General features: G+C 42.3%; 1 protein-coding gene across 3 annotated transcripts in view; it reads left to right on the forward strand.

Moving 5' to 3' along the window:
- The first annotated feature begins 241 nt into the window (after positions 1-241).
- The window catches only part of OVOL2 (ovo like zinc finger 2), a 36994-nt gene continuing 9712 nt past the window's right edge, over positions 242-27523 (forward strand). Inside the window, exons 1-4 of one of the 3 annotated variants that reach the window (XM_086926917.1) lie at positions 242-336; positions 1635-1713; positions 15533-15795; positions 21766-21949. In XM_086926917.1, the coding sequence (XP_086783043.1) occupies positions 15559-15795; positions 21766-21949 (421 nt within the window). In that variant the 5' untranslated portion in view covers positions 242-336; positions 1635-1713; positions 15533-15558. The other 2 variants (XM_086926918.1, XM_086926916.1) reach the window with 2 other exon arrangements.

Genomic DNA, 27523 nt, shown 5'->3' on the forward strand with positions numbered 1-27523 from the left:
TACCGACATCAAAGATTTACTGGTTTAGTCATGCGAGTTGTTGTTCTGGAGGCATTTTAATAATGCGCCCTCATCAAATAAAGTACAAGGTGCGCATATATAGCAGCTGTGCTGGGGAACAAGATGGCACCGTCACGGACAGAGGAGTTTGTTCCACTTGAGTCAGCAAACACCGAGCAGAATGACTTCCCTTTACTTCAGCATTGAGCGCTTTCCTTCTGCCCATGTTATCTTCTAGTGAGGGCACTCACAGCGAGAAACACACAAAACATCTGCCATTTCCTTGTGCCTCGCTTCGTAGCTGCTGCAGAGATTCTACCCGCCTCGAGCCGCCAGGTAAGGGCCTGGGCCTGCTAACTGTTCGGGCGGGGGGCGGAGGCCGAGGCGCTTTCCGTTAACCCGCCTCCCCCTGGTAGCAGAGCTCCAGTGGACAAGCGGTTCATTTTGCCCGCTGCGTGGAGCGCCTCAATCCCCGATCAGGTTTCAAGCGCACACACAGGTGAAAAGGTGTCGGGTGTGCGAGCAGACACCGCCCCCTGCTCGGGGGCACCTCACCCCAGACAGGCAGCCCTGGCTCCAACCCCTGGAATGATAGGGGGCAGGGTGTGCCCCCGGGGAGAGGTGGGGGGCAGCTTTCTGCTTCTGTGAGCGTTTTCTCGAGGCACCCCCGCCAAACACTTGCTAGAGCCGCTCTGTGTATGTGCACATAGGTTTACCTGTGGGGGCCAGATCTGGGAGCTTTGTCTCGCGCAGCGGCGTACTGTTTCTGAAACAAGGGGTGGGACACCCTCTCCGCTTTCTTTTCACCCTGCTGTCATCCATCGCTTGACAGCCTTATGATGGAATACCTTTATGTTTCTTGGCAATGCAATGTGGGCTTCCTTTCAGATTCAAAAATCGGGGTGCTCTAATTATCTCGATTACAAAGAACACTGGCCTGCTCTAACCTGACTTGACATACTGTGTATCAACTCGATTGGTGTTATGCGTAAAATGCGCACTGGCGTGCATTGAACCTTGCGCCAAGATTGTGCTATGTAGAAAGTGAAATCCGTTTCTCTTTTATTGAATGCCCTTGACATATTTTGCACAAACACAGAGAACACTGAATTATTCTAGTGGGTTCTGGCCACGCTTGCAACTCATTTCTAAATACGGTCTAATGGAAACAAACACTTCAAGAACAACCCGACTTCAAGTCACTATAGTCACTCGTGTTATTTTAAGTTGTGAGTTGCGTTGATTCGTTCACTCCTTGCCTTGTTCCAGTTTTTTTAAAGGTGGCATCTCTATAATCTATGAATCTTTGCCCCACTTGTACCCGTCGACCAAAAAAGCGAAAAATACGATATATAGATGCAGGCTATTTCAGTTTTATTTTTTAAGATTGTGTGTGTGGGAGGGGGGGGGGGGGTTGCAAGGGTGTGTGGAGCCACATAATTTAGATAGAGATACAATCCATTGGGGTTCCTAAATTTCATTCTAAAAACCGTTGTCTCTACAGGTGAAATACTGGTGAAAGGGTCTTTAGTGAAAGGGGTGGGTATTTTTAAAACTTAATCTAGTTATTGTGGCTACCAGGAGAGCGGCTACCACACACCAAAGAAACCCTTTCGTTTTCCTCCCATTTTCAGACGCTGCATTCTTTTTGAATCATGTCGTGCCTAAGGATGGGCTAGGGAGGAACCCGAGCCGCCCCAACCGGTCGAGCAGGTAAGGAAGAAACAGCTTGTTGACACCGTTATGTTTGCTGCACGCATGCTCCCTGCTAGGTTTCCTGGTGTGCGGCGGCTATCCCACCTCAGGGAAGTTTTCTGTTCTTCTCGAGGCTTCCTGGGACCTCGAAGGACAGTGCGCCGAGACCTGGGCCAGGGACGTGCCGAGGCGCTAGAGTGCTGCACACGGCTGCTTTTGCCGTGGGCGGGGTGGGGAGAGGAGACCGGTGAATCGAGGAAGTGAGGCGCCGCCAGGTGGAAAGCGAACTATTAGCCCGCTTACCCGTTACCAGCCTCCAGCCCGGCGGCCCAGCCATGCCCAGAGCCTTCCTGGTGAAGCGGCGTAGCCCGCAGTCCTCCGCCCGCAGCTGGCATGAACTGCCCGACGAACAGCGGGGGGACAACTACGTACCTGGTGAGTAACCGGCACTGCCTCTTCTTAACCAGGAGCTCAGAGCGAAGTCTGCGGAAGAGAGAAGCAGATACACGCAAGTGGTTTATGACATCGAGTTCAAAAAGTTTTTGGAACGGAACTCACCTTGTCTAAGAATAAACTTCTCATGGTAACATTTTGGTGAAAATAAATCTGAAACGATGCGAGTGTGCAGGTTGAGAGTTGTTTTGTTGTGGGTGGGCGACTTGAAAACTCAAGTTATTTGATAGACGGGTGTTAATTTATTTCTATTTGCAAGATAAACTTAATATGAAATACAATTCCAATTCTGGGTATCTTACTGGGGGTTTAAGACCTTGTATCTTCAAAACGATATAATGTAACACGCGCGTCTTTCACGCTTGGGATTTGATTGAATCACAGTTTCAAACTTTAATTTTTGCATCTAAGCGGGGGAGGTGCGCAGGTACTGCCGGGACTCGGGCAGTGCCACAGGGACAAGGTGTGAGTGAGCGCCCGGGCCGGAGGCCGCAGGTGGAAGGCATGGGGGGCGGCGGAGAGCCTGGCAGACCTGCTCTGGAGATCCGCTAGGTCTCGCTGTGCCCCCGGGCTCTCTCAACCTGACTGGATTAGGCGACGTGGACGTCTATTGTCCCCAGGGACCGCTTCTTTTGCGCGCAACGGTTTCCCACCGGCAGGCTCTAGCCCTGCCCTCATGTCCGAGGGGAAGGCCTGTGGGTGCAGAGGGTACAGTAGCACCGGCGGGGCGGCACGTGGACTCCCTCAGAGAGCGCGCTCAGAGCCTCGGGGGAATGCTGGGGTTGGGGGCGACATAGCGGCAGGATATCTCAGGTGAGAAACCAGGAAAAGGCTTCCAGGTTTGGAAAATGTACTAAAAGCATTAATTTAAATGGTACTTTTGGTGGCGGAGAGGGTACAGCACCCGGAGAGGTAATACTGGTGGTAGAGCGACGATTCATTTATTCATCCTTATAGTGGTAATAAGGGGGTGACACATGATGTGAAGAGTTCGAGGGGTTTGTTCATTTGAGAATGAGGTAGTAGCCCTTGGGTACAATGATTAATCCAAAGAACGTCGGTAACTTATTTGGATGGGTCGGTACATCCGTCTGGCCCGGTTTATCCATATCTTCCCTGAATCTAACGGAACCTCGCTCCATCTCGCCGCTTGCGGGTGGATGCGCTCCACGTCTTCTATTGCTAGATTTTTGTCACCCTCCCCCACCCAACTGTAACTGAAACCTCCTCTGCAGCAGCAGCTACGCCCTAAATTCAAACACAACCTCTCACCTGCCGCCTCCTACCGTTCGCTCCGGCTACCGCGGCCCCCACCCCCCGTTGGGGACTTGGACCCGGCCCACACAAGGCTGCTTTAGATAAGTTGAGGCTCGGTCTATCCTTGTTCCGGGGTTGGCCGGTCCGCCCCATGTGTGCAGGTGAGCAGCAGCGCCGAACAACCGAGAGGTTGGGGACTGGCGGCCTGGTACACGTTCAGGAGCAGAGGGTTCTTTATACACAATAAACCACCTCATGTATCCAAAGGAAGCAGGGGAGTGAGGCGCATACTGTCAAAGCAAATCAATCTTAGTACAAAGTAAGCCATAAACGGGAGAATGCGGGCGGATGATTCCTTTTGGTTTTTACTAAGTGACACGGGAGTCTTGTACATACACTAGAAGAAAGTGTGACTTGCAGTTTAGAATCGAAATCAATTGGCCAGAGTAAGCCTCGACAATAATATAATCTAGAGTGCCAAAAACAGTAAAGTTATGGTTGCCACCAGTCCTGTATTTTTGAAACAGGTCGATATGTTTATATGTGACCTGAAAAAAATTAGAAAAACAGCGACTCACCAAGGCCAGTATTTTTTTCCGTTTTGAAATATACAACTAAAACGACAAACTCGTGAAGAAACCGCATAACTGCCATGTTGAAGTGGACGAAGGAGTGTTCAATGCAATATTAGAGTGCCAACTGTTGGACCCTTCATAATCTGAAAGAAGGGCTAATATTTATCTCAAAAAGTTATCAATTCTCCAGACGGCCTCAGAGTGCAAATCTGAGAAAAGATTTCAGCATTTAAATGTTATGTAAGCGCAAAAATACTGGGGGCTGCTCCCCACCCTCCCCTGCTCTGTATGGGCCACGTCCCAGCAGAGTTAAAAGAAGAGTAATTAATGTAATACCTCTATGACCGTCGTTCTTGTCTTAGACATTACTTGTGAGGTGAACCCTAAGCCCCGCCCACCTATTCCCATGCCATAAAGAGGCTGGCATTCGCCTGTTTATCTCTGAGAGTATGAAACGGCCTTCAGAAAGAGTATGTGCCCCCTGCTGGCTTTGGGTCTCCATCGTCAACGTCATCAGCGTTTAGAAAGAGAGAAGTGTGTGTCGTGGGAATCTCACCTAGGGGAGATATTGGAAGTGATCCCAAGGGTGTTTAATGACCCTGGTGGTGTGATTAAGGTTACCGATTTGATGGACTGTTGACCTTTAATTGGCTGATCAGTTTGTACTTGGTCTATCGGGTTTGTTTAGATTGGAGGCAGCGTTTCAGCTTTCCTGAAATCCGCTAACCACAGGAAAGGTCCGAGTAGCAGTAGTGTCACTCTTCTGCACAATAGGATGGCTGCACTGCCCATGCGTGAGCTTTCACTTGAGCTAGTACAGGCTTTTTATATTTTAAAATTTGGAGTTTATGTAGATCGTGTTTAACAGCTATGGTTATTTTTCATAGCTGGCACTTTTTAACCTAGCTGGCACTATTTTTTTTCTTTAAGGATTATTAGGAAGCATGCGAAGAAACGAATTCCACCACGAATATTTAATTCCTGTTTCAGTTCAGGTCAAGACACCCCCCCTACTGTTAAAAGATGGAGACCCTTTAAACGATGAAATGCTGAAGAACCAGTAGCTGCTTTAAAAGAGCTCCTTAGCCAAGGGGTGCCCGTCAAGGAAACGATTTTCACGGCAATAAAACTGACACTGAGGTATCTTATGGAGAAAGTGGTGTAATTGACTCGACCCATCAGGATAAAAGGGAGGAACATACTTGGAAATATATTCTTACAGCAACTTTGCTGTAGTTGAAGAACCAAGGGCTTCTTCTGAAATGCCACTGCACCACTGTAACCCTCATCCTCAATTAGGGTTGCCCTTTCATCCTCTTGGACTGGATATTGTTCATAGAAAGTAGTAGGACCTTGACAAAATGCCTCAGTCAACTTGCTGAACTGGAATCAAGATTCCTGACGTGTTTCTTGTGGAATCCATTGTGGGTAGTTTGGTGGGCTGAACTTCAATTTCGGAGAAGACGGAGACTCTATGGTCGGAAACTCAATGGTCAAAAAGAAAGACTGTGTCCTAGAAGTTGTATTCCAGTTTCCACTTGAACTTGAGAGCTGGGTTATGAGGAATCCCTTGCAGTCCTTAATATCTGATTTTAAGAAGTTATCTAAGGCAGTAGAGGAAGAGTCTGGTTGTTCTGCAATATTGGAGGATCTGGAAGAGTCACATCCTACTTAGTGGGGAGCAAGGTCAGGTATGGGCTACTGGGCCCCAACCGTGGTGCCTGTTCTTCTTTGACTCTGGAAGCTAGTCTACATACAAGTCTTTAACAGCTTTGACTGTCAGAGTAGCGAGGGAGAGCAGTCACAGGAAAGTAGTGTGGGGCATAAAGTTCAGAGCTCAACATTCAACCGGCAGACCCAATAACTCAATTTCCAACCCAGCGCTTGTCTTTTTGTAAAAGTACATGTAATCACACAGCAGAGCTAAATGCTACAGAATCCAGTTTGTGAATGCGGGGTGACATCCCTGATTACGATCCTACTGTGGACAATACACCCCCATGCTGTTCTCTCTCCAGCCAGGGTACCCTATTATAGCGCAAAGGATGTCCTTTGGTGAAACTTAATAAAGGCCTCTTAATCAACACGTCACCACTCACACAATTCAATCTCATACACCAAATATCCAACCATCGTTATTACTGTTCAGTGCAACTTTCTCGATGTATTAGCACAGAAACCTATAAGGCTGAACTTATGACAACACAGTTTATTAAAAAGTTTTTGTTCTCGCAAAATTAAAAAAATATTATTTCATAACAACCATTACAGGAAATTGTCATATGATTTGCAAGAATTTCGTACAATAAGAAAATGGCAATATTAAAAACACAAGACGAGAGTTAAAATAGAATATCCGTCTATGCACATTATTCACATGAACCCTGATGCTTAGCAGACAGTCAACATCTAAGGGAACATCAATTTGACGGATTGATGGAAAACAGGCGTCAACACGTTTCGATGGTTATGCTGATTCGGCCATCTTTATCAAGACATCCAATCAAATAGAAGAAAAGGACGGACATGAAGATGTGCCACCGGCTTCCTCGTACACAGTCACTGCGAGGCACATAATCATTATACTCAAAGGACCCGAACATATTGTGTTTATCAGAGGAGGGGTCCTTCATTTCTTAACAACTTCCCACATTTGGAGTTAATTAAGGAGGCAAAAGTAGCATTAAACATATGGGCAAGAGATTTTTAATATACTAACGTCGTCTCTACGGATGAGGAGAAACCTGCCGTAAAATTATAACACATGTTAATAAAAGGTGCCAATCAGGTCTGTTACTTATCAGTTGGGAATTAGATCATTGCAGCAGTTTCCCAAGTAGTTTTACTACCACTAGTACTGGTTTTGTAATGTGTTTCATCCAACGAGAGCTTATCGAGGTGTAGCCTTGATAAAGATGGCCGAATCAGCATAACCATTGAAACGCGTCGACGCCTGTTTTCCATGAATCCGCCAAATTGATGTTTCCTTAGATGTTGACTATCTGCTAAACATCAGGGTTCATCTGAATAATGTGCATAGATGGATATGGTCTGTTATGACAAAGATTAATGTCTATTTTAACTCTTGTCTTGTGTTTTTAATATTGCCATTTTCTTATTGTACGAAAACCTTGCAAATCATATGACAATTTTCTGTAATGATTGTTATGAAATGATATTTTTTTAATTTTGCGAAAACACCTTTTTATTAATAAACTGTGTTGTGATAAGTTCAGCCTTATAGGTTTCTGTGCTAATACATCGAGAAAGTTGGACAGGACAGTAATAACCATGGTTGGATGTTTGGTGTATGAGGTTGAATTGGGTGAGTGGTGATGTGTTGATTAATAGGCCTTTATTAAGTTTCACCAAAGGAAACCCTTTGTGCTCTTGTGTAGAACCCTAGTCCTTTGGTTTCCCAAGGGGTCCCTCTCACATTTCCTTTTAAAGTACCCTATTATAGCACCCAGTAGTCCTTGGCAGAGGTATGAATTAGGCACAGATTACATTTCCCACAGGTTCAGATGCACAGTTTGCTTGTTCTTACCCCTGCTGTTGATGTGGGCAGAAAAAGTCTCAAGTCCTCCAATTGCATTTTCTCTAATACCACAGAAGACCCCCAGCACTTGCATGTTGACTCTGTGGCTGTCGAGGGTGAGGTTGAGTCCATTAGACTTCACAAAAGGTGCTTGGGTCTATGTCCTATCACTTTTGAAGCCCTGGACAATGTCCCTATCGATGTCCTACTTCAAACAAGATGTTTGAGGGGTCACTTCAACCACATCTTTTTGTGGCATACTTCATCATAGGCGGCCACCCACACTGAAGTAGGGCAATGCCACTTCAAGTAACTTAACCAAGAAGGGAGATCCTAGATACTCTCTGAAACAGAACAATACCGGGGTCCAGATGTTCTATAAAAAATCTAAGGGTATACCCAAAAGTGTCCTTTTATTTAAGGGTAGCCTTAATTTGTTAAAAACTCATGATAATAATGGTTTTATCTGACAATGATGACTCAGACAACCATTACTATTGCCAACATGTTCCGACCAAGATAAGTTCACCAAACTGCGATGAGGGATATTATAGGTGTCAAGGTTTCGGCTTCACTCTTGACAAATGTGAGACTTCAGGGGAAGCCCCTCTCTATACCATGTCGCCATTAGCCTTCTCAACTTGGGATTGTCTCACCAAAGATATATGAGGTATGAGAGCCTTACGTCTCACCTTTCTTTCATGATCTAAAGTTACTTGGTAGGCAGGGAGCCTGAAGCGGAAACATGCATTACAACACACTAATTACAACGACCTACCAATGCAACACAACTGTACAACGCAACTGCCTGTCATTTTGTTTGCCAGGAAAATGGTCCCAGGGGATGAAAAATTAATTGCAAACTAAATAAAGGGGTCAGATGAGAGGTTTCCTGACCCCTTGTGCATGTTATAAAAGAGGGCTGAGCATGTGTCTTGGGTCAGAAATGTGAAGAAAAAAAATAATTGGGGGGCTACTCACAAAATCCACAGGGTTCAGCGCGACCACTGTGTAACTCCATGGGGGATTAGTGGTTTTAGAGCAGCTGGAAAAAAAACATCTAGACATTTTTACACTCACTCTTACTCTCACACCCATTCAGATACCCATACAGATACAGTCGCATCCACTTACATATCCACACAGATACTTTCACAGCCACTGTTATTACTTGCCATTCACATAGCCATAGAGAGACTCTCACAACCATTCATAATCCCATAGAGACTCTGTGATGCCCATTCACAACCCCATACAGTCACTGTCACATTTATACAAATATCTATACAGACAGTGTCACACCCATTCACATATCCATAGATACTCTGTGACACCCATTCACAAACCTATATAGTCACTGTTACACCTATTGTGAAACCCATACAGACACTGTTACACCAGTACAGACACGGTCACACCCATTCACGTACGTAAACAGATACTATCACACCCATTCACATGCCCATGGAGACTATGTCATACCTATTCGCAAACTCATACAGACACTCTCACACCCATTCAGATACCCATAAAGACACTGTCATGCCCATTTACACTATCACACCCATTCACAAACCTGTACAGAGGCTGTCACACCCATTTAAAAACCCATACAGACTTCGTTACACCCATTCACATACTGATAGAAATATTGTCACATCCATTTATATACCATAAAAGCACTATTACATCTATTGACAAACCCACTTATACACTTAAAATGATACCCATTTAGACTCTGTTATAACCACTGTGATATGCATTTAGAATCCTTTACTAGAAATATTAACTGTACTTTTTTTGTATTGAATGTGTGCTTTTTGTTTACAGATCCGCAATGGATCCGTAGTGTCAATAAATGTATTTAACAAGAGGATTTCTAGTTAAAAATAACAACTGTTTGAGGCATAGCATGGCTCTTGAAAGAGTGATTGTGTTCATTGTGTCTCTATGATTACGACATATACGAGCGGATGCAGAGTTTCAGGTTGTTACAAAATTCTCTGTTGCTTTCATCTGTCAAGTAAACAGTATCTTTCTTCTGTATTCCATGCTTGTTGAAGCGCAGGTTATTATTTATTTCAGAGTTTTATATTGCGTCAATTTGACATAAAGGTATCAGATCGCTTTACATGAGCACCAGTTGTGTTACAGAAGGACACATTCATTTTTGTTAGGCACGGGGAGATTACGTGATTTGCCTAGAATCAGAGGATGTTGAGTGTCGTTGCAGAGACTCAAACCCCGCTCCCCAGATTTCAGGCCCACTGCCCTAGCCCTTAGGTGTTGTAGACAGAGCTCATGTTATGGTCTCAGAGGAATGTTGGAACAGTTTTCTGAACATGTTTCCTGGATTTCTCTATCTGTGGGCAAAATTCAGAAGACCAGTTTCATTTCTGCCTCTGGCATATGTTAGAAAAACACCAAGACAGTGTCAGGGAAAAGTTGAGTTAATTGTTCAAAGGTATTCTTCATTAGGATTGCTATTCCTACCCCATTCAGCGTGCCCAGGTAATTGCCACCAAAATGTAGAATCATGAGGTCTGGATGTTGGCTCTCCATAATGCTTTCAACCAATGGAAGCAATTGATGTCATAATCAATCTACTAGATAATTAAAAAAATCATAGAAATTGACTTAAAAAAAGGAGTGCGACTTTATACCGAGTAAACATAATTCTAAAAACAGTTGTAATTTAGTTAAAAAAAACAAAGCGTAAAAAAATGCTAAACTGATAAACCAAACATTTTAAAAAACCATAGAAAATCACTGAAAAAAACAAAGGTTACATGGACGTTATAGTTAGGAAATAGAATGAAAAAAACCTTGGAAATTCACTGAAAAAAACAAAGGTTATAGTTGGGCTGACATTTCACTCGTACAAAATCAGAGAAATCTAGAAGTTATAGTTAGCTGAGCTAACTATAACTTACACACCCGCAATGCCCTGCTTATGACCTCACATATTACATCACTAATTACATAATCGGTGACATCACTGATGACATCTCAAATTACATCAGTGATGACAACATCCACAGAACCATTCACACAACCACTCACAGCCCCATACAACATACCATACATGCACTTGCACACAATCCCTGACATACCCATTCATACACTCATACAAACACTCAAACACCTTCTGACTGAATAATAGAGCCACTCACACATCATCTCACCCATACAGCTACAACAGCTAACTCACATATAAAGCCACTCAAGTACCTATTCACTGGCCAATACAGCCACTCACATCCAGTCATGCATTTATAAACATACACACCCACTCATACATCCAGTCTCATAATAAATCAGTCACCCATACAAATACCCACATACCTACTCATTCACACACACAGTCACTTACACAACTACTCTCTCACCCATATAGTTACTCAGACATCCACTCACTTATTCATAGATACAATAAAACATGTACTCACCTATACAGTCACTGAGACAAGCACATACTCTCCCATATAACCTCTTTCACACTCACATACTCACCCATACAGTCTCGCACATACCAATTCACTTACCCATACAGCCACTCACACACGTAATCACTCACCCATAGAGCCACTTACACATCCATTCATGCTCCCATATATTCATGTACCCTCTTACTGACACATACAAATACTTATGTCCCTACTCAGTCACTCATGCACCCTCTCATTCACCATTTACAGCCACTAACACTCACTTATGCATATAGATATGCCCATAGCCATCACTTACTCATACGCTAGCTGACACATCCACTTACTCACCCATACAACAACTCACACACCCACTCACTCACATATACAGTCTTTCACATACCCACTCACTCTTCTATTCACCACTTACACATCCACTCATTCACCTATACAGGCACTACCACAGCCACTTACCTTATTATATATATTTAACACTCATTTACTTTTAGACAACATTCAGAATCACTGGATGATGTAATTAGTTGTCATCAGTGATGTCACTGACCATGTCATGAGTGATGTAATATGTGAGGTCATAAGCAGTGCATTGCGGGGGTTTAAGTTATATTTAGCTCGGCTAAACACAAGGAATGGATTAAATTGAAGAAACAAAGAAAATTCCTAAGAGATAAAAATGATTATATGGATGAAAAAATCTATACATTTGCCAAGATATATGAATCACTCCATAAACAAGAAAGGCTAGACAAATGTAATAAAGTCAGTGAAAGCACTGATAATTCGGAGGTAGATTCATGTGAAGAAGAAACATTGATGGTTACCAATTTTAAATGAACTTTTATTACAAGATTGATCTGGTGCAGTAGGGCAAAAGATGCCAATGGAAAGAGGACAAGGACAGACAGAAGGAATAGGCCAAAGAGGAAAACTAGGAGATGCAAACAAAAAGGGAGAATATGTAATGGAGATGGATATGAAAAACAGAAGAGCTGCACCAAGAAGAATTAGAAATGGGTGTCCTTAATCTATCTGAGCGACCTTTGTCTAAATTAGAATATGATCTAAAGATTGGCTTGAATATTTTTCCTCACCAGCATGTCAATATTGTGTATGCTAAAATTGACACAAATATATATATTTGAAAATTAAAATTGATTAAATATTACGCGATGAAAGAACAGAAACAAAAAAACGCAAGAACTGAGCAAGATAAATCGATAGATTATAACTTTTTGATTGAAGATATAGATATGCTCAATATAATACATTTTCTAAAAGAGTCAGCGGAAAAAGAACTCAAACCAGTTTTACATTTGAGAAATATTTTTTTTAGGAAACTGGTGATTTATCATACAGGTGCAAAACTGATTAATTCAATAGAGGAATCATCATTTTGTCCCACTTTGGCACCCAGCAATAGATAGATCTTTTTTCAGAATGTGTAATGAGAAACTTGGAAAACCTAAAATGGCAGAAAAAAGACACATGAAAATCTAACTTGTGTGGAAAGGATTGTGATAATAGCCCTCAAGAATGATAATACTATTGTTGCTATTAAAGCAGATAAAGGAGTCAATAGTGTGATATTATAAAAAGAAATGTATGTACTAGAAGCCAGAAGATAACTTCTTGGCACCACCTATTACAAAATGGTAATTGAAAATCCTATTAAGAAAATAAAAGAAACACTTTATTAATAGGGTGTATAATTGGATCAAGGTAGGTATTTTAAATGACAATGAGGTGAGGTATCTACCAGTGGAAAACCTAGTAATGTCAATAATGTATTTCTTGCCAAAAGTCCAGATGTGTTTGCACAAGAGATTGGACACATGTTTTCTTCAGGACATTTTGTTTTTTGTGTGTGTGTTTTTAATGATTTTTCTACTTTAAACTTTAAAAAAAGGTTTCAAATGTTTTGTAATGTAATGTATAGGCATTTATATAGCGCACTACTTACCTGGAGGGTCCCAAGGCGCTTCGACCGCTGCGAAACCCTTCCTGGCTTCCCTGAGAGATGGTCCCTTAATGGGTATCTCCAGGGTGAGACCAGGCATCACCGGCGGTCTGGTGGGGCCGTTAGTGAAGATGAGGCAAGCTAATGCCCAGAGTTGCAGAGTGTGCTCGCTGATCAGAGTGGGCACCGAGGCGAGAGAATTATCGAGTCCGCTGACCCTGGTCCAGAAACCCGCCGCGCCGGGAATCGAACCCTGGTCCCGGGCCGTCCTCTGCTCTCGGGTCTGCCGCCTCTAACCAGTGAGCCACACTACTTCACTTCACTTCTTAACAGTGTTCATGCAACTACAGTATTTTTAACTTTGTAATACTTTTTTATTTTTTCTAGGGTATATAACTTGTATTGTGTTTTTTGCACACATTTTGTAATGTTATTTTTTAGATGGTTTTTCATTGCTTTTGAAAAACTTCTTGGATTTGTCTCACCAGAAGCCACAATCCTACTTGAAGCATTTAATTTACAAGCCTTGGGAACACATAGTACCACTTTACTAGGGAGTTACGATTAAATTAAATATGCCAGTTGGAAATAAGACAATTCTATCATGTTTTAGGAAGACAGCACAAGCACTTTAGCACTAGTTAGCAGTGGTAAAGTCCACAGATCCCTAAGGACAGCAAAAACGAGATTAGAAAAAATCAGAGAAGTGAAGGCAAAAAGTTTGGGGGACAAGCAACCTTTAGTTGACAGGTCTAACAGTCAACAATTCTAAACCCCAAATTGATTTGGGAATAAAATGGCTAACTCTCAGGAGCTTGCAGACAGTCTGTCAGAGTTCTTTGATAACAAAATTACCACCATCTTGAAACCACTAAAACTGGTAGACATGGTAAAGACCGTAGAGGAGACAGTTGTTGATTATACAGCAGGTATTGTCATAGCAGAGTGTCAACAATAACAATGTTGATCCTCCGCTATGATAGGGGTTGAAGGATCTCAGATTGGCTCCAAAATGGGACAAGCTGGGCTCTAAAAACTATCTTGATGCATGGGAGCTGTTAACATCGTTCATTTTATGGCTTTCTCAATTGCTTTAAAGTCTGGACCCCCATTAGATCCTCTGCCACCACCCGTGTGTAATGCCTCCCCTGCGGTCCTGGGTCCACCCCTGCTAAACATCTGTAATACCTTACTCAACAGTGAGATTGTTGCCTCCGAGTGGGAAAGGGCCTGGGTGGTGCACTCCTAAAAAAAACTACTTCAGCCACATATTTTGTGAAACTACCACCCTATTTCCCTCTTGCCTTTTGCTGGAAACTTGTAGAAAAACATGTCAACATTTTATATAACTTGTATTGTGTTTTTTGCACACATTTTGTAATGTTATTTTTTAGATGGTTTTTCATTGCTTTTGAAAAACGTCTTGGATTTGTCTCACCAGAAGCCACAATCCTACTTGAAGCATTTAATTTACAAGCCTTGGGAACACATAGTACCACTTTACTAGGGAGTTACGATTAAATTAAATATGCCAGTTGGAAATAAGACAATTCTATCATGTTTTAGGAAGACAGCACAAGCACTTTAGCACTAGTTAGCAGTGGTAAAGTCCACAGATCCCTAAGGACAGCAAAAACGAGATTAGAAAAAATCAGAGAAGTGAAGGCAAAAAGTTTGGGGGACAAGCAACCTTTAGTTGACAGGTCTAACAGTCAACAATTCTAAACCCCAAATTGATTTGGGAATAAAATGGCTAACTCTCAGGAGCTTGCAGACAGTCTGTCAGAGTTCTTTGATAACAAAATTACCACCATCTTGAAACCACTAAAACTGGTAGACATGGTAAAGACCGTAGAGGAGACAGTTGTTGATTATACAGCAGGTATTGTCATAGCAGAGTGTCAACAATAACAATGTTGATCCTCCGCTATGATAGGGGTTGAAGGATCTCAGATTGGCTCCAAAATGGGACAAGCTGGGCTCTAAAAACTATCTTGATACATGGGAGCTGTTAACATCGTTCATTTTATGGCTTTCTCAATTGCTTTAAAGTCTGGACCCCCATTAGATCCTCTGCCACCACCCGTGTGTAATGCCTCCCCTGCGGTCCTGGGTCCACCCCTGCTAAACATCTGTAATACCTTACTCAACAGTGAGATTGTTGCCTCCGAGTGGGAAAGGGCCTGGGTGGTGCACTCCTAAAAAAAACTACTTCAGCCACATATTTTGTGAAACTACCACCCTATTTCCCTCTTGCCTTTTGCTGGAAACTTGTAGAAAAACATGTCAACATTTTGTTTTCTGACTGGTTGCTTATGTGGAAAACTAATGACTGGCAAGATAGCAAGATGACCAATCTAGTTTACTTGTTAGAAATTGTTTCCACCTGGTCAGTCTGCAGTATACGGGTTTTTGGACACCGCTTTGTATATTCTACTTGTTAAATAAAGATAGTGACTTAAATCCACTGACAACAGTCATAAAACGTGTTTAACAGTCAGACCGGCAATAAAGTAGAAGGTTCAAAGCAGCCTGCTGAGATGCATAGTATTGGTATGGTGTCCCCACAGACCTCATTCATTCTTCCTTCTTTTTATCTCGACATCAGGGTGTGCGGTGAGTCTGAGTTGCTTCATGCGTTATGAGTCTGAGGACAGCAGCAGTTGCAGCAGTGCAGGCGGTGCAGAACCGGGCGAGTCTCTGAGAGAGCAACCTCAGCTACCAGAAGAAGAGGAAAGCAGCGAAGTCAGCAGTATTTGTAGTACTGGGGTTGGTGACACTGCAACTGTTGGGGCCAGGGCCCTTTCCCCAAGGGAGCAAGAAGAGGAGAGTACTGGAGAGTGTCCCATGACCATCAGATCCAAAATTAAGGTATTTGGCTTATGTCTTCTTCCACGTCTTAACTGTTCTAAACTGAGTCTATTTTGTGGTGTATCAATTGTCCAACAGTGTAAAAACTGAGTCTATTTTTTGGTGTATCTATTGTTTAGACAGTGTAATCTGAAGTAACTTTAATACTGTATCAAAACTGTCACACTTGAATACAATTTCCTTTGAGTAGAAGACTTACTGGAAGGTGGGGCCTGTATAGGGAGGTAGGCCTTTTAGCCAATTGCTGGAGTACTGTAGGAGGTGGAGCAACATAGAGGGAGCAGAGCTGTGTGCCCAGCACTGGTTGAGCAGCCCGCTCTGCCATACCTAAACACACAAAGGCTTCTGACTTACCCTCTCTTGATCTGAGGTTGCGAAACTCAGCATGGATCTGAGCTCTGCAGAGCTTCTCTAAACCATCTCCCTAGGGTTTTTTTTCCAGCTCACCTTGTGGTAAATATTTGAGATCAGCTCCTTACCAGTTGAGCATGTGACGATAGTGTATGACACGTGGTAGCACTGCCTTTTCAAATTTGTGATAGCTGAAGGTATCTCATATCACTGGTGACCCAGCCCGCAGGGTGAGATAACCTACACAACAGTCTGCACACTGATGGAGTCAAACTACCTTTGGTGCAAAGTCTCCATCTGAAACAAATTCTTAATCTTCCTTTTATTAGCCTACTCTCCTGTCACAGAGGTGTCTCATGAGCTAATTGTTTTGCACCTTACTTGTAAATAAAAAATGTAATTGTTATTATGTGGGTTTATGGATTACCTGAAATATAAGCAAACTAGTCAGCCCTGTCAAAAGATGCAGATCGAACTACTAAAGCAATGACACAAATAACACTCCTAACAATTTATCTGTTGTGATCAAGGATGTATTTTAAAGGGGAATGAAATAAGGTTGCACAGACCGATTAAAAAAAGCCAGCATTTAAGTTTATAATGGAGGCCGTTTCTGGGAGACTTAAAATACACAATTAGATACCTTTACTTTACTTATTTTTTTCTATTACAAACCTGAGCATGTGAGTAAAACACTTTTTGTCAGACTTACCATTGTGATTAAAAACAGTAGCCAGCTACTTGTAATCTACTGAATCCCCTGTTACGGAGGACAGTAATAGATTCTTTTTTCAGTGGCTGGTCCAAGTCAACAGCAGTCATTTGATTACAATTCAATTGAACATAACTTTTGAATCATAAATTACTTTCATTTGTATTTGTTTATTGATTAACGAGTTGTATAAAGTTCAGAGTCGCTTCTTACTTCGGTACAGAATTGTTCTCACTTAATCTGTTGTATAAAAACCTTTCAATTAAAGAAAACATGGCAATATGTTTCCTCTCAGTACCAAGGTATTTGGTGTCGGTTAGGAAATTTGCTCCTGACAAAACCTTTTAGATATATTTTCCTTGTGGAGAAAAAAGTGACAGATTATTCAAGGCTGCCTGATGGGGGAGGGGTGGTATTCCCTTTCCCTTAACAACCTGGTAAGAGATTTACGCCTTTGGCATGAGTAAATCACAGACCTTTTTCATTATGGGAAGGGGTTGGAGAGAAGTTTGGGCATCAAACACTGCCCTGGAAAGCCTTGTTCTCACTTAATTAGTTGAGAATATCACCCTCTCATTAAACTGTTTCTCTGCTTCTGAAAAAAATAAATTAAATATGTGGGTGGTCCTTACATCAATGTAACAAGAGGACCAGGATTTTCTTAGTTTTTTATTTTTCTTAGTACAAAAATTTCAAAAACCTTCTTCTTTAAACAAAAATGTTCATATATATTCACAAAAACATCCACTAAAAACAATAACTCTTGGAGAACTTGTATTCTAATACTCAACTCACACACATTGAGGCATTCAAATATTCTACTCACTAGCCTTGAAAGTGAAGGCTAAAACAATTTAAGATCATTCAGTATTTAATATTGTATCTTTTTTCTTTGGATCATACAAATGTAAACAAAATCACAATAAAACAGTTAAAATCATTACATAAAAAGAATTGTTTAACAAAGAATAAAAACAATAAAGATTATCCAAGAGAGACATAATAGCATACATATACTTTTGTCATCGAAAGCTGTTAATCTGAAGAAATCAATCAAAATATTAGCATTATTTCATTGTCTATATGCAACACATCATTCTTCAAATCTAACCATTAAAAAAGAAGCGTTGACACATTCTGGTGGTACAAATCAGGATTAAGCCACCTTCCTCAGGTCAATTAAGTATTAATCCCTCTCATCTAATTGTTAAATATACAAGACACAACCATATATAATGTGCTCTCTGTAGTCTCCCCACCTAAAGCATGCAGTCTAATTCATACAGTTTCAAATTAATGCTGGTCAGGGTGAGTCAACATCTTGGGGTCCTTTATCTGTTCTTTAATGTAAGAACACATGGGCCAACAGTTCCTCTACTTGTAAAAGGCAGGTCCACTTCACATTTGAAATCAACTGTGCTTCCAAAGTTTTGGCAGAGTTCAATTACTTGCCTTCATCTGGAGGTTTCATATTTGGCAGCTGTTAACATTAATTTGTAAATATTCTGTGTAGTCTTCTATGAAATCATGTATCTTTGTTATTCGCGTCAATCATATACCTTATTACGAACACTGAATACCATTTCCTCATTTGTTTGTGTTACTTTATATTACCTCCTTTGATTTGGAATGTCTCAGTCTTCCTTGATTCTAACTTTGTTTTATAGTTAATGGGATTATTCTATTTACTCTGTGAGTGATCTCTTTTATATCAATTCAATTACCTCTAAATCCCACAGTTATCTTTTATCTTCTGTCTATTTGTTTTGTGCTCAAATACTAGGGGGTATTTCTTTACCCAGTTATTTATTTCACATTAACTGTCTTAGTTTGTACTGCTAATTGGGGCTCTGTTCTCCTAATTTCGACTGTGAGCATCGAGTGGAATTTATTTGTATAGTATTACACAACGACGGTGCAATATTGTGCATGAGTAAATAGATTTTTAAGTGGAAAGTCACTTTTATCAAATATCTTCCACTTGTAAATTGACCCTTTTGTGATTGTGAATCTATTTTGGGGTCCAGGGTTTTGATGGTTTCTGGAGTCCAGACCTGCTTTTAAATCGGAGTGGTTTTTTGGGAAGTAATATTTTTCTCTTCTAAAGTGACTTTAAACATCATGTAAAAAGGTCCCTTTGTAGAATAAAATAATATAAAATCACGGTGTGCCTGAAATAGAACAGTAAGTATATTTCCGTGACACGTGATCGCACCAGGAAGTCATTAAACTTGTGTAATTCGGTTGCAAAACGCCAGTTCTAATTGTGGCAAATTCCAGTGTCGGCAATGAAAACACAAATGACAAACAGTAGAACCAGCCCGGGCAGTTTTCATATTCAGAGAACGTCGTATCGCACATATGAAAGAAAGATGGCCTTCGTCATAAAGATTGTCTTTCTTTCACCAGTGCTTTAACTTTTTCTTTGCGCTGGAGCAGTCTGCGAACACACTAACCACTTCTCCCACACAACCCATAAATATGTAGATACTCCCAAGTCATTCCCACTTTGAAAACACCTAATCTGCCATTAACAGGAGTAAATGTGCATACATTTCCAGGATGGAGAACTGCACGCAAGTCATATGTGAATCCCCACGAAAGAGGTCAGTTGTTAGGGTGAGTAAAAGTCAAGGGCTTGTGCATTCACAGTTAAACACTCCTAATTAGCCCTGGGTGTAAAATTCTGCTCCGCTTGCAGAGTTTGCAGAGTTTTTCCCACTCCCACTCCGCGTAGCTGTGGAGTGCAGTTTTTTTCCTCTCTCGCCAACGTTAATTTGGCAAGGGAAATCTTACCCCAGTCCATATCCTGGCAAGATTTCTCAGCGTTGAAAAACCTTCCGTTCGCATTGAGAAAGCTGCCGCTCGATTATAACATCTACTCGAGCAGCAGAAAGAAGCAGTACCCTCTTACGCTGTGTCATTCACGCTGATTTTCCAGTGTGGGACAAACACCCGGTTCTTAAAATCCGACCAAACGGCTTGACCTAACGATCTCCACTTAAGTCATGCGTAGCACGGCAGAGGTTTTGAGTCATGTAGAACTCTGCGAACTCCCCCCAGGCCTACGTCTAATACCCCTCCATTGTTTACTTGTACTTTGGTAACTAAAATGATTACAAGCACCAATCTTAAACTTCTTAACTCTATAGCGCTGCATAATATGCATTCAAACAAAGCGTGTATATAAAATTATCAATCCAACCCTCAAGATTTAAGATGACAATCACCATAGTCTGGAAAGGTGAGCGAGGCCATCTGTTGAAGCTGGAGCAAGCAGACACAGTAGGTGTGTGGATTTATAAGGCCTTTCAGCAAAAGAGAAAGATGTTCTGATGCTGGACCGGAAGGCAGAGGACATGACCCTTGGGCGCAATGAAAAAGCGATACTAAAATCGCAAAAATGTGTTGGCTGAAATATGTATAGAACCTCTTTTCTGAAGCCTAATAAAGTCAATGGGAATGTATGGCTTACGAAACGAAGAGTGCATTTTTTACTTTTTTTTTTACGCTAACCGGCAGACTGAAAGATTTTAAAGGATTTAAGAAAAGTGGGTGCCTTTATCAATTGTGCTTTATTTAAGCCTGCCCGTGTTCACCTAGTTTTGAGGCAAGTCCAAAATGTCCACATTATCAAACCTATCAGCCACAGGTAAATTTCGCAACGATTGAAACAGAGTTGTGAATGGAAATGTGCAATCTCCAGGTGATATTGTCATATTTTCGGAGTTAACCTTCGTTGCACTGAATGTTTTGCGAATCAAGCCTGTTAACGCAATTGAAAACCATAATATTTTGCAATTAAAGGTTTTATTATTTTGTCCAGAAGTATTCTTTTTCAAGTTAGTTTCTGTTTTACTTTTCTCAACGTCTGCTCCTGCTTAGAGGTTTCTTCTGTAATAAATTTAAGAAAAGTGGTCACAAGTCAAACAAGTGAAGAAAGTTGTCTCATTGCGTTGCCATCTGCCTTGTAATATAATGCTCTGAAAAGGAGCTATTGGTCAGGTACTTTGCGCCTTTGCTGTAAAAAAAATATTGCTGACAAGAAGTCTAATTTTTGCACACTGTTTTAACTAGAGATGAGGATATCTAAGCTGGAACCCGCTGCATAGCGCTGCATCACATTACTTTGCGCCATGGGGGCGTACCAAGGGGGGGTTGCCATGCAACCACCCGAGGTTTCTCACACTAAACCCAACTTACTAAACAAAGTAATCAGGGTTTAGTGTGAGAAAACTGCGCCATTTGAAAGTAGGCGCAAGGAAGGGGAAGTGCTTTAATTTCTCCTTCCTTTTCCGACTTTGCATGACTGCTCCACTGTGCAGCACGCATACAAAGAGGGAAACGGTATGAAGTGAGTGTCAGCATAGTATTTTGTACTTGAAGGCTACCTATGCTAGCCTCACGAACACACCCTTGCACCATGGCACAAAGGTGTCTCTGTGACGCACGGCAGCTAATTTCAGGGCAGGTGCTAGTGAGAGGAGAGTGCCTTTTTGTAGGAAATAGGGCGCTCTCCTCTGCTCTCCTTTTCACGTAGCGCAGCGCAGCATTTGTGGCTACTGCAGTGCGCTACGTGAAAAGTTGGTAAATCTCCTCCTGTGTGATCACAGAGTAATAATAGTTAAGGAATAGAAGTAGGATGATTTAGACAACTGCGAGCCTACAACCATCACAGGTCCCAATCACCTATTCAGAATCTTTTAATAGAAATAGAAGACAGAGCAGCACGTCGCCTTGCGTAACAAGGAAACATTCCCCCAATCCCTAGGCCTATAAATGGGCAGGTCATTTTGGGCTTCGATTTCCTACGTTTATTTTCTCAGTAAGAAGCAGGACCAACAGTCTATTGAATACCTGTATACATTAACAGGCCATATCTCCTCCCTCCTTCTCCACAAATTTAGGTCACAACCGGTAACGAGGACGTTCTGTACAGCTGTGAGATCTGTGCCAAGGGCTTCCGCCTGCAGCGGATGCTGAATCGCCACCTGAAGTGCCACAGCCAGGTGAAGAGGCACCTGTGCACCTTCTGTGGGAAAGGCTTCAACGACACGTTTGATCTGAAGAGGCACGTCAGGACGCACACAGGTAAGGAGAGCCCCCTGCCGGCTATAGATAAGTGATGCAACTGTGTAGGAAATCAGTGCAGCTTAGAAATAGATGTTTGAAAACACATCTGCTTGGAGAAACTTATCCCTAAATATTTTTCGCGATTTGTGTGTAGTTTGGCCAAGCGAAAACGAAAGTGACATTATTTTTACTGAAACATGTTATGACCCTTAAATAATTACACACACTGGCCTACTAAAGTTGTTACAAGATTGTAGGGAAGTGTTAGAAAATCTACTCTAAACAAACACTGTTAAAGCCTGCGGTCAGGGGTTGGCTGTTCGCCTTTTTGCTTTACGCATGTTTCGTTTAAAGCTTTGAAAATTATTTATTATTAAAACATTATTCAAATGTGCGCATGCCCATGCTGTTTATTATATTTTGTAACTGAGGCATTGATGGGAACACACATTTTTAACTTGCATTTTAAGGACAGTCTGGGTTGATACTCAAATAGTTCTCCCTACATTGGTGGCAAGAGCTGGAAATATAGATGATTGCATGGAGGTATCCATGAAAAAAATAGGAGCATTATCATTATAAACTCAGAGATATGCTTGTGTACTTTGACAGGAAAACAGGTTGGAATAGGGTGGAATACCATTCTACTTGCTGAAAAAAAATAGAAAAGGATTGTCCCAAGGATACCTAGAGATTGATCCAAGTAAACCGGTGTAACTTGAAGGTCGCAGGTTTGATTCCTGAAAGATTTGTTCGAAATGTTATTGTCCGTAGGTCGATAAAGGTAGCATTGTTCAGTTGAACATGTGTGGCACTCATTTGTGACACTACACAACTCAGACCCCACCTACCTGGACAGCTGCATCTCTTTTCAACAACCACCCAGACACTTTCCCTCCCCACGACTCCAACTCGCACACACCCCACTTATTCCCTGAACCAGACCAGGAGGACAGGCATTCGCTTACCCCACTCCTAAAGGGTGGAATAACCTCCCACTCCACATCAGAGGCTCCTCCTCTCTTCTTGAATTCCGCAAGAAGCGGAATATCTGGCTTTCCAATTAACCTACAAACCATAGGTGAGCCCAGGTGAAAACATTCTCAGTGCCTGCATCCTCGCGGATGATAGTGCACTTTACAAATACACATAACATTTGCGCCAGCTTGGAAGCACATGCGCATAAAAGTGCAAGTAATTCTTATAGAAATAAGTTATTAAGGATTCCATATAGCTAGGCACATACCAAACCGGTGCACACAAGTCATAATCCCAACACCCTGATTATGAATAGGGCATGCAACTTCTAATTCTAATTCCTGCACAAATGGGAGTTAGCGCAAGCGTCAGAATTCAGAAGGGGGAAAAAATATGCACTGAAAAGGCAATGTATATAGAATGTGGTGCAGTAAACCGATTTTGACTATTCAAACCTGTAAAATTTGGAATTGGAGCAATTCATCATTTACCGTTGTGATATTCCATGATTCTGATCTTCACTGCCTGGGTGTCATACCTATGTAGCATTTGTTGCTGAGACATGTGATCATATAAATGCAGTTTTCGGAATGGCAACTGATATCCTACCCCCTCCCCACCTCTCCCCTCCATTACTCTTTGTCTACTTCCCTCGTTTCCTTCCCTCTCTACCCCGAATTTCTCTCCCCTTGCCTGTTTTCCCTTATATCTATGCTATGCTTTTGTAACTCGTAACTCTTGTAATTATGCTCTAGTAACTGATGTAACTTTGTAACTACGTTCTGAAACAATGTTCTTCCTCATGTAAAGCGCCCTGATACCTCTGTGTCTAGCCAGCGCTATATTAAACATTTCAAATAAATAAATAAATAAATAAAAATAAGCATCTGATCAAATTCCCCCACTCTCAAGTAATGGTACTTTCCAAGTGCTGTAACTTTGCCTCTCTGTTTTCTTGACCATTGCTGAATCGATTGCTATTAGCAGCTTTAGTATCGGTCATGTTTCCAAAAGGATGTAAAACTTTCTTAGATGACAGACCGCTGAAGATAATGTCAGGAAAGACAGCCATATTGCCCCATCCTCAATAAAGGAATAAAACTAGGCAACGCATTACTCTCTATTGTGTCTCATCATAACCCACATTTGCAACCTGCTAATAATGGTAATAACTTCTGCATTTGGGAAGCCTGTCTCAAAGATATTTAATCACGGGAGGAAATAACCTATTTTACATGAAAACTTTTTTGTACCAATATAAATTATTTTTTTTTACCTAGAAACAGCAGTAGTTTGTTTTGACAGTTCTAATTGCATCACTTCGAAATTGTATTGTGTTCCATTTAAATCAGTTAAGTGTTGTGATACTGTGAAAAGCAACTCTTCGGATTTTTTTCTAATAGACTAATAATAACTATCATAAACAACCTTAAATTAAACAAATTTCCAATGGTGACACAAAAAAATTTAATCATAGAGTTTAACTCTTTATCACAAATTCTTAACTCTTTGCCCAAAAACGTATACTTAATCTTAATGGCTTAACCTTTAGCCATAACCATATAGCCTTACCCTAAATCTTTAACTTCTACACCCAATACCATAAACCTTATACCCCAAACCATCCGCCCTACACCCAAACCCTTTAACCCTATATCATTAACCCAATACCTAATTCTCTTAAACCCCCCACTTAACCCCAATACTGTATGCCCTATACTTTTAACTTTATTTATTTATGCATTTTTATATAGCATATTCTTTACCTGTAGGCGTCAGAGCGCTTTACAATAGAACCAGTTACATTACATAAGGACAAAAATAACAGTTGATGGACAGAATGCAGAACAATGTCATACATTCACCCCAGTACAGAGATCTGGGCCTAACTCCATCGTTTTTTTGCACTCCACACCACCCCAGTTCAGACATGGCCATATGCAAATCAGCCTTGACCCTGTGTCTCATGGGAACAGTCCAGCCCGAACTTCCAAGCCATGTCTTTCCTGGACCGGAATCAAGCATCCTAGGACCGGTTTCTGGCTATCAGCCGTCATAAGCCAGGATAGCTTGACTCCAGTGGTGTGGAGAGCATGGGACTCACGTCTGAGCATACCCATCCCACTCGGGGTGACAAATGCAAAAATAACAGTTAATGGACAGAATGCAGAACAATGTCATACATTCACCCCAGTACAGAGATCTGGGCCTAAATCCATCGTTTTTTTACACACCACACCACCCCAGTTCAGACATGGCCATATGCAAATCAGCCTTGACCCTGTGCCTCATGGGAACAGTCCAGCCCGAACTGTCAAGCCATGTCTTTCCTGGACCGGAATCAAGCATCCTAGGACCGGTTTCTGGCTATCAGCCATCATCAGCCAGGATAGCTTGACTCCAGTGGTGTGGAGAGCATGGGACTCACGTCTGAGCATACCCACGTGCATTTGCATATGGCCATGTCTGAACAGGGGTGGTGGTGAAGTGCAAAAAAACAATGGATTTAGGCCCAGATCTCTGTACTGGGGTGAATGTATGAACTTTTCAAGTTTGGAACGTGCTGTTGCCTGTAGCTAATCTTTGCCCTCGAACCCTCTGCTGACCAGAGAATCATCCGCGGACCCGCCCGCCTATCTCCAGCGCCTGACTGCTCAGAGCGGGACCGCCGAGAGGAGACCGGCGAGGGGCGGACTTCAACTCCCAGCAGCCCTTGCGGTGTTCCGCGTCACCGGGAAGCGCCAGGAGGCGCTTAAAATCGGCATCAGACCCATCGAGTGGGGGAACTTTTCAAGTTTTGAACGTGCTGTTGCCTGTAGCTAATCTTTGCCCTCGAACCCTCTGCTGACCAGAGAATCATCCGCGGACCCGCCCGCATGTCTCCCGCCGCCTGACTGCTCACCTGTCACCCAGAGCGGGGCCGCCGAGAGGAGACCGGCGAGGGGCGGACTTCAACTCCCAGCTGCCCTTGCGGTGTTCCGCGTCACCGGGAAGCACAAGGAGGCGCTTAAAATCGGCATCAGATCCATCTCGCGGGACGCCCGGCGAAGCCCGGGCCAAGGGCGGGCCCGTTTAAGCCCGTTCAAGACCGGACTGGGCCCCCCATCTAACTTTTTGCCCCCGAGATCTAGCTATTTCCACTACTTATGCTCTAATTTGTGCTTCATATCGTACAATATGAGCACAAGGGGAAGTAGGAGCAAGACGGCCCAGGGGTTAGGCCAGATCAGTGGACCGATTGACCAATTTATTACAAGGGCAAATGAGGCGAGCGATCAGGGGATTATTCTCCTAGAAAGAGGAGTGTCACAGGATTTGGCTATAGCCCGAAGGTCCTCAATGGGCCTATTGGCTCTAGCTACAACTCCCATACAGTCAGGAGCAATTGCCCCACTATTGCTTGAAGTCCCTGTTGATATTCATACTATCCCAAGTAACCTTGATCTTTCTGCTTCACAATTATCCTTGGAGCCAGATACCATGGAAGAACTTGAGAAAACCCAGATCCTGGTCACAAGTCCCACCCAAATCGTGCCACCAACTCAAATAGAATCTTTGAATACGGATGAAAAGGGGAAGAGGGAGGGAGCTATCCCTAAACAAAAAAGCGCTAGGTCCAAGAAGAACCAAAAACGTCAGTATGCTAAAAACCCTAAAAAGATCAATAAAGCTCGACAAGTGCCCCCTAGTAACAATGCTGTCAATTCTTCATCTGCACATATAGATGACCTTTCTTCATCATCTTTAATTCTAGATGTGCCAGAAGGGGGGGAGGGTGCGAGTACAAAATGTAATATTGAATCGAACAAACAACTGTTGGCTAGTATTGGGGAACTAATTAAGACGCACTTACTCCCAATCGAACGAACACTGATGAACATTGAGAAACAAATAGCTAAACTTACCACCCATCTAAATAATCAGATTAGACAAAACACATTAGGTGTTCCTAAGGCGAGTGGTACCAAAGTTAACACCGCACAGAAACCTCCAGGACCAACTTTACCATCCAAAAACCCCACAGTTACACCTAATCCGCAAGTAAAAGAAAAAGTGCCTCAGGACTCGACACAGCCAACTCAGGACAAGCCTAGAGCGCTAACTGAAACAGATAAACCAAAGCCATTGCCACCTAAGACCCCAGTTATACAACAGGAAGGAGATAATAATAAAAAGGGAGGAATATTCAAGAGGCCCATTCATCCCCCCCCAGAGGCAAGTCCTTTTACTGTGATCCTCACGGGGGTTCCCGAACTTCCCGAAAACACGAGAGAATCCACCTGGTCTTTAACGAACAAAGTGCAGCAATGGCTTAGTATAAACAGACCTCTCCCCCCAAACTGTAATAGTAGATTTTCCATGGTACGTAGGGTCTCCTGGATTGGGGAAACAAAGAAAAAAACACAGGGGGACTGTGTTATCATAAACTTTGATGATCCAGGCACAGTTAGGTATATATGCTCATGGTCAGCAGTGGAGAAAAAAGGAGGTATTGACGCTAACCGTCTGTCCTTTTTTTACCCTCCAATGTATAACTATGATCAAGAAGCTCTCTTTAGCTGGAACCCACGCCCTGATTGGAATTGGTCTCAAATAGATACACAAAATAGGAGA

Source organism: Lissotriton vulgaris, chromosome 6 (assembly GCF_964263255.1).
Source record: "Lissotriton vulgaris chromosome 6, aLisVul1.2, whole genome shotgun sequence".
NCBI lineage: Eukaryota > Metazoa > Chordata > Amphibia > Caudata > Salamandridae > Lissotriton > Lissotriton vulgaris.